General features: G+C 42.0%; 1 protein-coding gene across 1 annotated transcript in view; it reads right to left on the bottom strand.

The window, feature by feature from the left end:
- Positions 1 to 12,974, bottom strand: part of BRD9 (bromodomain containing 9) — a 328,799-nt gene that overhangs the window by 200,122 nt on the left and 115,703 nt on the right. Inside the window, 1 exon segment of the mRNA XM_029589931.1 lies at positions 6,765 to 6,909. Coding sequence (XP_029445791.1) covers positions 6,765 to 6,909 — 145 coding nt within the window.

Below are 12,974 nucleotides of genomic sequence, written 5' to 3'. Positions count from 1 at the left end.
TACCAAATTTGTTGTCTTCCCTAATTTCTCTTAGCATTTCATTATCTATCTGATCATTTTGGCCAGAAGGACAATAGTATACCCCCACTACTATACACTTTCCCATCACATATGGGATTCCAACCCATAAAGACTCCACTGTGCATTAGTCTCCTGCAGGATCTTTATCCTGTTAAGACTCTATGATATTTATTTGCTTTTATATACCGACATTAGTTGGCGTACATCATATCGGTTCACATGACAACAATTGGAATAGTATGACAAGGGTCGTACTATTTTACATTTAACAAAAACTGGTTGGAACTGAGTATACAATGTAACAAAACATATCCCTAACATACAGCGCTAACTCCCCCCCCCCCCCCCCAAACTGATCCACCCTATGACTGCACTATAATTTGTACCCTGGTATAGCACTGTCCCATTGGTTATCCTTCTTCTTTCAGGTCTCAGAGATCCCATTTATGTCTACCTCTTCACTCAGTGCTATACACTCTAACTCTCACATCTTACTTCTGGCATAGGCATACAGATATTTCAAAGTATGTTTTTTGTTTGCATTAACAATCTCTTTATCAGTTGACAGGGATAATTTGAAATCTTTTAACTCAGATGATTCTTTACTTATAAGCATATGGACGTTTGCTTTTATTGGAACCTTTCTGTTGGAATGCTCTCTCTCTCCTGTTTCATTAGTATCTTTCGAAGATACCTCCCTTCGAACCATGTGTAGTAGAAAAGCTCTGCTGAGGCAATCTGTTAACGTGCTGAAGATCCCTGGAAGCTAAGTTGCTTGCAAGACAGCTTGATGATTGCATGCCCATTCCCATATCTTTATTGCTTCTTGGCAAAGAGTCCATGATCCTGTGTCCCCTTGATTATTTACATAGAATATGGCTATTTGGGATGGAACAGCTCCCCTATAAGGAAAGACTAAAGAGGTTAGGGCTGTTTAGCTTGGAGAAGATACGGCTGAGGGGGGATATGATAGAGGTGTTTAAAATCATGAGAGGTCTAGAATGGGTAGATGTGAATCGGTTATTTACTCTTTCGAATAATAGAAAGACTAGGGGGCACTCCATGAAGTTAGCGTGTGGCACATTTAAAACTAATCGGAGAAAGTTCTTTTTCACTCAACGCACAGTTAAACTCTGGAATTTGTTGCCAGAGGATGTGGTTAGTGCAGTTAGTATAGCTGTGTTTAAAAAAGAATTGGATAAGTTCTTGGAGGAGAAGTCCATTACCTGCTATTAATTGAGTTATCTTAGAAAATAGCCACTGCTAGTACTAGCAACGGTAACATGGAATAGTCTTTAGTTTTGGGGCACTTGCCAGGTTCTTATGGCCTGGATTGGCCACTGTTGGAAACAGGATGCTGGGCTTGATGTACCCTTGGTCTGACCCAGTATGACATGTTCTTATGTTTTTACCTACTGGGTAACCTAGAGGAGATTTAGGCAGTTGAATGACCTCTAGCATAGTCCTGCTGACACAGTCTTGGACGTTTGGTAGATGTTGTGCCAGCAGTGAAATTCCTGCTGGCTAGAACCTAAAACAGCTGCGAGAACAAGGTGAACTACCAATGAGTGCCAGCCCAGCCCAAAGTACCTGGGAAACTGTCAATACTAACTCTTCTCCAATTCCTACACATGGAATAGCTCTCTCAACAGATCTCTAGCCTATCACTTTCAGGGTCGGTAGTTCAAATCCCCAACCCCCTTGCATAGGGATATAGCCACCAGCTGTCATGGATTGCTGGACTGGGCTCATGGTACACTATCCAGGGAATGGTACAAGATAGCAGGTCAGGACATAGGCCAGTCTTCTGTCTAGCCAGCCCCCTCCCTTGTAAGTTGGGCCCTTGGAATATGGATGCCAAGAGAGCATGTCTTGGCTGTAGTGGTAATACACTGTGATGAGTGCAAGAAAGGACTGAACCTTGAACTGGACGAAGTGTATGTAAGGACTGGAGCTGAAATGCAAGCAAGGACTGGAAATGGGGCTTGAGTGCAGGCAAGGACTGGAAATGGGGCTTGAGTGCAGGCAAGGACTGGAAATGGGGCTTGAGTGCAGGCAAGGACTGAACTGGGGCTTGGGTGCAGGCAAGGACTGGAAATGGGGCTTGAGTGCAGGCAAGGACTGGAAATGGGGCTTGAGTGAAAGCAAGGACTGGAACTGGGGGCTTGAGTGAAAGCAAGGACTGGAACTGGGGACTTGAGTGCAGGCAAGGACTGGAACTGGGGGCTTGAGTGCAGGCAAGGACTGGATGAAGACAAGACAGGACAGGGTGAGACAAGAACACGGAACATAAAGGCCCGAAGGTAGTGATAAAGGAAGTCCGTAGGGCGCTAGGCAAGGTAAGTCCTAGAGGGGCAACGCAAAGCGAAACCTAGATAGGCCACAGAGTAAGGCAAGGCCTAGGTAGACCAAAAGGCAGGGAAAGGAGCAAGAAGGCCCCTATGCCACAAGACCAGGCAAGAAACAAGACCACCCTTAGGCCAAAAGGCAATGAGCAAGAGGATCCGAAGGCCACAAAGTAAGGCAAGGCAAGGAAACAGTGGCTAGGGCAAGGAACCAAGGGCAACTCCATGTAAAAGCGAGGAGAGTTTGGCAAGGCTGGATTACGTAACACTGAAGTTTGGGAGTGGTATAGGCAGAGAGGAGGAGCTTGGCAAGGCTGAAGAATAGGCTCACTGAGGTGGAGAGAAGGCTGCACCATAGGCTGAGTTGGATGACCTGTGAGGAGACGGCTTAGGTGGCTAGCAGCAGAGCTCACTGGAGGCCTCTGCAGATCGGGAGGTGTCAGTCAACTGGATATTTTATTTATTTATTTAACTTTTTATATACCGGGATTCATGCAGAATTTGCATATCATCTCGGTTTACATTGTAACTGAAAAAGACATACAAGAAGAGTGCAAGTTACATAGAACAGGGTTCTTAAAAACTTGGAACAGAATACATGGGTAAAATAACTTATAACATAATAGATAAAGGAGAGACTGAATATTATCTTAGTTGTAATGTATTATGTTTCAAGCTTGGTTTGAGAGTCTTTGGATATATTATTTGCTGGTGCGTAGGCATTGATGTGTTTTATTATCATGATTTGAACGCTTGTTCGAATAGCCAGGTTTTTAGTCTTTTTTTGAAGTTGATTGGGCAATGTTCTGTCCGGAGAAAAGAAGGAAGAGCGTTCCATATTGATGGACCTGCCGAGGATAAGGCACGTTTGCTTAGCGAAGTTTTGACGTGTGTTGTTTGGAGAGTGTTTTTGTATGCTGTTCTCGTTGGTCTGGTTGGTAGATGAAGTTGAAGGGGAAAGTTGAGTTCCAGAGGACTGCCCTTGTGAATGGTTTTTTGAATGATTGTTAGTGTTTTGTATAAGATTCTGTACTTAATTGGGAGCCAATGTAGGTCCCTCAAAATGGGGGTAATATGATCTCTCCTGTTGGTCTTGGTCAGTATCCTGGCTGCGGCGTTTTGCAGCATTTGAAGGGGTTTAAGGGTGTTAGCTGGAATGCCGATTAGCAATGAATTGCAATAATCGATTTTAGAGAAAATGATTGCTTGGAGTACTGATCTGTAGTCTTGGAAGTGCAGTAGTGGTCTGAGGCGTTTAAGGACTTGTAATTTAAAAAAGCCCTCCTTAGCAGTGTTATTGACGAATCTCTTTAGGTTTAGTTGATCGTCCATGATGACACCTAGGTTTCTCACTTGAGTAGAAAAGGAAGGTTGATTTATTTGGTGTACGTTTGGCCTTGCATAGTTACTGTCTTGAGAGATAAGGAGAATTTCCATTTTGTTAGAATTGAGTATTAGATTAAGGCTTGAGAGCAAGTTGTTAATGGAAGACAGGCAGGAGTTCCAGAATTCTAGTGTTTTTTGAATGGATTCTTTAATTGGTACAAAATTTGTACATCGTCTGTGTAGATGAAATGTTTAAGATTGAGTTTGTATAAGAGCTGGCATAACGGTAAAAGGTATATGTTAAAAAGAGTCGGAGATAATGAAGAGCCTTGAGGGACTCCCATAGAGGAGTCGACGGGATGTGATTCATTGTTGTTGATTTTAACTTTGTAAAATCTGTTTTGTAGAAATGACTTAAACCAGTTTAGTGCGGAGTCTTTGATTCCAATGTCGGTTAGACGTTCTATGAGTAGGGAGTGATTCACCGTGTCGAATGCGGCTGACAGATCGAGGAGTATGAGTAAGCAGGATTGTTTTTTTTATCAAGATTCAAGAGTATTGTGTCAGTTAAAGAGATTAAGAGAGTTTCAGTGCTCCGTTCTTTTCGAAAACCATATTGAGATGGTGCTAGAATTTTGTTGTCATCAAGGTATTCCGTCAGTTGTCTGTTTACTATTTTTTCCAGTATTTTAGAGATGAATGGGAGATTTGCAATCGGTCGGAAATTGGCTGGGTCGTTTGGGGAAAGGTTGGGTTTTTTCAGGAGTGGTTTGAGGATTGCAAGTTTTAGCGCGTCTGGAACATGGCCTTGAGTTAGTGAACAGTTGATAATGTCTGCGATGGCTTTGGCAACTGTTTTGGGGATGGCTATAAGTAAGTTTGAAGGGATCACATCTGTGGGGTGTGAAGAGGGTTTAAGTTTTTTTAGGACTGTTTCAATTTCTAAGGAGGAAATAAGTTCAAATTTATTCAGAGTTGAGTTCTGTTGGAGGTGAATTGGGTAGAGAGGGGTCAAATGTGAGCACTTGTTGGCTTTTAAAGATGATATAAGGTCTGTGATTTTTTTCTTGAAATATGTTGCTAGTTCAGTGGCTTTTTTGGCAGCTTGATCGTCTGGGATGGATGGATAGGAGTACAATGAGGCCACACGGCAGACAAAATTATAATACCAGCGTAGACCTTTTTTTATTTGGTGTAAAATGCCCACTTTGGTTGTAGGGGTTGAGTGAACTGCTCCTATTGAGAGCAGAGATGCCACTGCAAGAGCCATGTGTGAAGGCAAGATAATGAAATTACATGAATCGCAGCCATGTGGGCCTCAACAACTAGAATTTCTCTGGCTGTTGACTGATCTGCATTCAACAGTTTATATACAAGGATGTGAGAGTATTTGCCCAATTTGATGAAAGCAAAGTGCTTTCCTGTACAGAATCTATCCACGTTTTAATTAATTTGACTTCTGGGAGGGGATTAGAGTTGATTTCTCTAAATTCACCAGGAACTATAGCAATTGTAGCAGCAGAACTGGCAGGGCAGCTAGTACATCTTCCCTGGAGTTCACAGTCACAAGTCAGTTGACAATATATGGGAAGACTTGGATGCCCTTATGCCACAGATGTGCTGCTACTAAAGCCAAGCACTTGGTAAAGACCCTGCTGCTGAGAAGCCGAAGGGGAATAATTTGTACGATAGTGGGAAGAGTCCACCATAAAGTGCAGGTAAAGCCAGTGGTTGGGATGGATGGGAATATGAGCATAAGTATCCTTTAGATTTAGAACACATATCCATTCTCCTGCTCTGGATGAAGGAGAGGACTGTGTGGAAGGAATCCATTTTGAATTTCTCCTGAGTATGTGTTTGTTCAGGCTTCTTAAAAAGTTTTCAGTCCCCCAGATTTCTTGGGGACAAGGAAGCAGCAGAAGTAGAATCCTTGGTCATGGTGATGGGGAGGAACCAGCTCTATTGCCTGCTGTTCGAGGAGTAATTCCACCTCCAGGCAGAGTCGTATTGAGTGAGACAGATTCAGACTGAAGGCTGAGCAATGAAAACGTATAGGAAGCCAGGAGAAATGCAAGTAGTATCCAGACTCCACAATCTTAAGAACCCAGTGATCTTTGGTGATCTTGCCCACTCCTCCAGGCAGTGCTGGAAACTCTCCCCTATTGGAGAGGATGGTTACATAGAAACATGCAGAAAAAATCTGAATGGGAAACTCCAATAAGCCAAACTCTGTATGCAGTGCAATAATGGAAAAACAGAACATCACCATTTCTCATAAAACATCAAATAATAAAATCAAGAAATATAAAACATGAATCGTAATAGTAAAACCATACTAAGAATAAATATTTCAATACTACTGATGAATAAAACATCCAATAATTAAAAACTCATCTAAACTTAAAAAATGTTTATAAAATTTCCCAAACATTAACAAAATATTTCAAATCAGCAGACCCATCAAACAACACCTAATAAATAACACACAGTTTTATTTGCTTTAATTCCACTTTTTGGCATTTGAAACGGATTACATTCAAGTACTGTAAGTGGAAGAAGAGGTGACAAAAACAGTATCTGAATTCAAGAAAGCATGGGATAAATACAGGGGATCTCTAAAGAGTGATGAGAACTATAATGCTAAATTAATTGGATGGATGGACAGACTGTTTGGGGGCTGCTGAGATAGCAAGGCAACTTTTTGAAAAAAATTATAAAGATTTTTACAGAAAAAACGTTAGAGAGATAGAAGTACACATCCATGCTGGTGCTCAAATGAAAAAAGACCAAGGTGGTTCGCGAAGCAACTCCTGCGTGGGAACTCTTGCACATGTTTAGTAGAGCGAAAGCTAAGAGATAAATCTGCTCGGTGCCACTGGATGACATCACCAATGTCTTGGCTAATTCAGCCTTGCTTGTCAATTGAGAATAACATTTTTCTCTGTCTCCTATTTTCATGAACTGCATGAGGTGGACTTATTTATGCATACTTTTAAACGTGATTTTTATTGTAATTGAAACCTTGGCTTGAACGACTTCTATTAGCTAAGTCTAATAGAATTATAGGCTCACCTTGAATTCTGTAATAGATTTATACTCATTGGCTGAGATCCTGTCTTTCATTGTGCTAAAATCCATGGGATGTTTAATTATCATAGAATATCCAGGTGCAATAGCATCAGTTACTGGAAAGGCAAAAAACCCATGAGGATCTTTCCTAAAAGGTGAAAGAAAAAACAATATATGGAGAACATGATTGTCATTGCTTCACTAAATGATTCGTTTTATAAAATGATAAATTATAAATTTTCAGTTATAACCAAGAAACTCTGATAAAAAACATTGAAACAAAATTTGTATTTTTTTTCAATTGATATACCCCTAAAACTGACCTGACAATGTCATCACTTGTGCTATGCAGCATATTCGCAATGTTTCCTCAGCTATTTCGGTGCTCTTGACTCCTTCTAGCCCCCCTGCTCTTGTGAAAACAGCACAAGCACTAAAGGGGAGAGGGGAGGGTTAGTGAATGAAGGCACCTGCACCTTGCCACTTGGAAGAAACACTGCTGCTGCTTTTGCGTTCTCCTCCCCTGCCTCCTTTGGAGAAACAAGAAGTAAGTGTATTGATTTTTTTAAATGACTGTAGCCGCTGCCTATATCTGCCCTCTCCATGAATCTCCTCCTGCAACAGAACAGAAGGAAGCTAGAGAGACTGAAACTACTGGCTTCTACTGTTCTAATTTCATTTTTTCCTTTGGGACCAGAGAAAGCTGTTCCCCCAGACAGGAGACAGAACAAGGCAGGATAGAAAACATCACCATACACTGTCTTCCTTTACCTCCACCCCCCCCCCCCCCCCCCCCCCAGGAGAAGCAATGAGCGTGAAACCATAAACTATTAAACAAAACTCAGCAAGTGAAATGCAAATGTAAAGTTTTTTTTTATTTTAAAGTTGTTAGTGCATTAATTCATTAACTAGAAGACAGAAGGAATGGGAAGGTCCTGCTAAGAAAGAAAAAAAAAAGTAACTTAAAAAAATTGTTAGATCTCATCCCAGTAGGGAACAAAACAGAGAGAGATACTGGGACAGGAGAGAATCAAGAAGCAATTAATTCCATAGCTGCTGTTATTCCTGATTTTCCACTCTAAAAGTAGTTGAAGAAACACAGTGCTGAAAAATTACTAAGCAAATAAGATTTTTTTGCAACTGGTTTTGTGACTTTTGCACTTGAAACAATTTTGCACTTTACAATATTATGGCTAACATAGATAAACATTTAGCTGGGAATCTAACTAAAGATTAATGCCTAGGCCTTGGCAAGCATCTAGTTTAGTATACTCTAGAACAATGAATATTCAATTTAAGAAATATTATGAATAAAAATGTACTGCAAACTAACCATCGACACTGCGCAAGGAAAAACATTTGATAGAATAAAAAGATGCACCTGAATCCCAAAAATCCATAAACATGCTCTCCATTTAGAACTCAAATGTCACGTACTGAAAGTATAACAAAGTTTAAAAAAAAAAAAGGGGGGGATGAGGAGATGGATGTAAGACATGAATTTACGAGGACTTTGACACACCCTGGTATTTCCCTCTCCCAAGCAGTTGGGCCATTTGGAATACTTTTTCTGAAAACAGCATCTTCAGCCAGAATTATTCCAAAAGCTGTACAGCTGACTTAGCAGTAAAGGAACAAATTTGCACAAGTCACTTCAATGTATCACAGGAAAGGTTAATTTAGCTCCTTATCAAAGAAAAATACAGTTGTTATGATAGGATGCAGCTTTGTATTTGCTTAAATTCACTGTAAATCTTACTTGTGTTACACAGTCTTCCCTTACAGTTATCTAGCTGTACGTGATACGGCCAGATAGGCCCCATTTAGTGTTAAGAGCATGATCAGAATTTAGTACTAAGAGGATGGTGAAGGTGTAGTATGTTATAAAACAGCGCAAGAGGCTGTTAGAGAAAAAAAAAACCAACTTATACTCCATAATTATAGTACAAGGTCAGCACATAGCTTGTTTGGGAAGTACTGAATATTTTGCTAGAAAAGATAACAAATACATTATTGCTGAAAGCATAAAGAAGAAATTACAGGATTCTGGGCAGTTAGATAGCCCTCCAACCACAGCCCTCCCTCCACAGCCCTCCTTGCTCCCCCTCTGATAGAAATAGCTTGTAAACTTTAAGATCACAGGCAGAGAGATACAAATTACAAGGTGGAGACAAGACTTAGAGGATAAGAACACCACTTAGAGCCAGCTGGTAGTTAGGGAGTTAAATCTCGTCCTTTGTATTCAGTGAAAAGTAGAATCAAGTAGTTCTACAAGTGCCGAGAGCTGAAAACACCTGGCATCTACCTAGGTTTAGTTTATATACACAGTATTTACAGACCCGTTTATATTGGTTTTCCAGTAGTATTTCTATCTGAATTATACAATTGCTTTTATTTACATGAGCAGTATGTGTTTAGATTTTGAGAAGGGCAGAACTAATGGTCACACATGTGAGAGAGAATGTCTGGGCAAAATGGCGATTACAAGTAGTGCATACAAAAGAGAAGAATCCACCATTTCAGAGTTGTCGTGACACATACACTGGTAATATTTCAAGGAGGGCTAGTAGACAAAGAAAACTGTTCAGTACATGTGTCGCCCAAAGACATAAGACCCTAGCAGGGCAGACCTCTGCTGAGAGCTGAACCAAGAGAGGTTAGCATGACAAACTCTGCAACGACTCGAAGTTCCTGGTGCTGTTTCAGCCCTTAAAAGAGATAAAGCTTGTGGCCATTGACTGGAGAGATAAGAGGATGCACTTCCAGGAAAGTAACCGCTTATTGCTAGGCCATTTGTATATATAATTATCTCCTTTATTAGGGGAAAGATATTTTCTCATTGTGCTGATATATAACCTGTTTTATTGTCACAGACATTCTTTGTACATATATTATACAGAAAAATATAGCTTTTCATATTTTTACATAAGTCATAATCAGGTATCATTATTTTATTAGTGAATTTGTGTAATTCAGACTGCAAGACAACCCCCCCATCCTTTCATCCACTACAATAGCTTTACAATAAATACCTTACTGAGATACTTGAAGTGGATTTTCAGAACATAAGAAATTGCCATGCTAGGTCAGCACACTAAAGATCTAGCGAAGGTTGGACAGACCCATAAAATTCATGGTAACCCAGCTGCTGACGTCAGAAAAGCACACCAAAAGGGGGATTTAAACGCGGCACCTAGGCACGAGGCGCTGTGAGCCGAAGGAGCACGACAAAGGGGCATGCACCTTCGTACACCCTGAGCACAATAACGAATGATCTACACACCTAATCCAAGCAATATGAACATGGATAAAGAAAGAAACGAGCAGGAAACATACGCAATCACAGCAGAAACTTTCTTTTATGATATTTGATTATATTAAAGGATTTCTGTGTGACTGGGGAACTAGTTCCCTTTCAGGCACCATTTCATTTTCTATTGCTGGGGCTTTTCCATTTCCAATGCAGAAAAGCCTTTATGTAAGGTTAGCAGTAGGGAGACTGGATGTCTTCATTACAGGCCTTATTCTGCCAGAGTCCACTTTCATCAATTATTCTTGGGTTTCTGAATCTTGGATGATGACTTCTCTGTGTTGCACCCGGTCGCAGACGGCTGCGACCTTTGCTGACCACCTCTCTTTTCCCTGCTACGACGATTCTCAAGGCCATGGCGGCCTCAGCCTGTAAACACTGCCTTCCTCGGCGTCCCCAGGACGGCATGGGCGATCCCGTCTGCCACTTAGGGCACGTGTGCGCCAGGCCCTCTCTTATCCACGTCATGGTGCGAACCTCGGGGGCGTCCCCTCCGCATGACATCATCCGCCTGAAGTATTTAAACCCTGCCAGCCTATGCTTCCTACGAGTTAGCAAGGACTTCCTTCCTTTTTATTCCTCTCCATTCGAAGATGCTTCGCTTCACTACTTGAACTGCTTCCTGAACTTGAACGCCTTGGGTACCCGCTCCTCGCGGGCCTTGTTACATTCTGGCTATCCGCTCCTTGAAGGACCTTCCTGCCTGGAGATCCCTGTCATCCTTCTTCAGGACTCAGCTAGTTCAGCCTTGTGAGTACTACTATCGTCTTGACCACCTAGCTGACGGAACCGCCAGTGTACCCCGTGCTTCGGGCCACTACCGTGCTCATCCCAGCTACCCTTCTACACTCTGGCGTAGCACCATCTTCTACTTTGCTCTGCTGACCTTCTGCATCTCTCTGAACTACTACTACTCGCTGATCCTCGGCATACCCCGCGCGCTGGGCCTCTACCGGATCCATCCTTAGAGGTACCATCTTGAGAGGAGGTCCCTGGCGTACCCCGCTCTGCGGGCCACTACCAGGGATATCTACATTGAGCTGCCTTACTACTATGGACTATGTCTTCTCTCCACGCTGTGGGTATTTCCCACAGTTCCAGTACAATAAAGTCTCTCCTATCTGTGTCCTTCTCTGCTGAGGCCATGCCCATCATAGTGAGCCCCCACAGGGCTCCTCCCTGTGGATGGAGTCAGCTCTCACTACGATCCAGGGTCCACAACCACACCAGATTATAACACTCTGTGAGAGTGGGATGCTGCAAAATTGGGGAAATTTGGTGATTCAGTCATAGTTCTTGTTCTACCAGAACCCATTGTAAACCATTTAATCCTGGGTTTCTGAATTTTCTGTGGGAGTTGGGAGAGATAACCTCCTCTTATTTTTTTTTCAGACTATCTAAAACCTGGATAATTCTTCTTTCAGATGAGTCAGCTCCTTTTTCATTGCAGACAGCTTAAGGTAAATAGCAAAATTGCTTACCTTGTAATAGGTGTTATCCCAGGATAGCAGGATGTAGTCCTCACATATGGGTGACGTCACTGACGGAGCCCTATTGCGGGAAAACTTTCTGTCAAAGTTTCTAGAAACTTTTGACTGGCACTGTTTGGCCACTGAGCATGCCCAGCATGCCATGATATTCTCTGCCACAGGGGTATCTCTTCAGTCTCGTATGTAGCAATAAGCTTTAGCCAAAATAAAATAAAAGGTATGAGACCCAACTCCGCGGGGTGGCGGGTGGGTTTTGTGAGGACTACATCCTGCTGTCCTGGGATAACAACTATTACAAGGTAAGCAATTTTGCTTTATCCCAGGACAAGCAGGATGCTAGTCCTCACATATGGGTGATTAGCAAGCTAGAGGCTGAGTCATTTTGTAGTGAAGCAACAGTGAAGTATTGTTGGTGAAAATGAGGCAGCCGAAGATCAGAGCAGGTTGGAGGTAGAAGGAGTTGGGATCAAACTGGAAACAAGTTCTTTAAGACAGATTGTCCATAGGCTGAATCTTGTCGTCCTTGTTTGTCCAAACAGTAATGAGCTGCAAAGGTGTGAAGAGAACTCCATGTTGCTGCTTTACATATGTCAAGGATTGGCACTGAACGATAGTGTGCTACTGAGGTTGACATTGCTCTTACTGAATGCGCCTTTACTCGCCCTTGGAGAGGAAGGCCTGCTTTTTTATAGCACAACTGTATGCAATCTGCTAGCCAGTTGGATAGAGTATGTTTACCCACTGCTTTACCTGGTTTATTTGGATCATAAGATACAAAGAGCTGAGTGGATTTTCTATGGACTGCAGTGCGGTCTATGTAAAATGCTAGCACACATTTACAGTCCAAGGTATGTAAGGCCCGTTCTCCTTGGTGAGAATGAGGCCTTGGAAAGAATGTGGGTAAAACTATGGATTGGTTCAAGTGGAATTCCGTGACAATCTTGGGAAGGAATTTTGGATGTGTACGGAGGACCACTCTGTCATATAGGAATTTTGTATATGGTGAGTACGTGATAAGTGCTTGTAACTCACTAACCCTTCTAGCCGATGTAATGGCTATGAGGAAGATAGTCTTCCATATGAGAAATTTAAGATCACAGGAATTCATGGGTTCGAAAGGAGAACGCATGAGTCTTGTTAAGACCAGATTCAGGTCCCATTCTGTGACTGGTGGCCGAATTGGTGGTTTAAGTTGAGTTAAACCTCTCATAAACCTGCTGACAAGAGGTTGTATGGATATTGGTGCATCTCCCATCTTGTTATGGTAAGCTGAGATTGCACTTAAATGGACTCTGACAGATGATGTCTGAAGACCAGAATCTGAAAGATGCCATAAATAGTCTAGTAGAGAAGTTGTGGGTCAGGAGAAAGGATCAATACTCTTTTGCCTGCACCACAAAGTGAATCTTTTCC

This window comes from Rhinatrema bivittatum, chromosome 2 (genome assembly GCF_901001135.1).
Source record: "Rhinatrema bivittatum chromosome 2, aRhiBiv1.1, whole genome shotgun sequence".
Taxonomy (NCBI): Eukaryota; Metazoa; Chordata; class Amphibia; order Gymnophiona; family Rhinatrematidae; genus Rhinatrema; species Rhinatrema bivittatum.
Note: the sequence above shows the minus strand (reverse complement) of the source record. Positions and strands in the feature narration are given on the sequence as shown.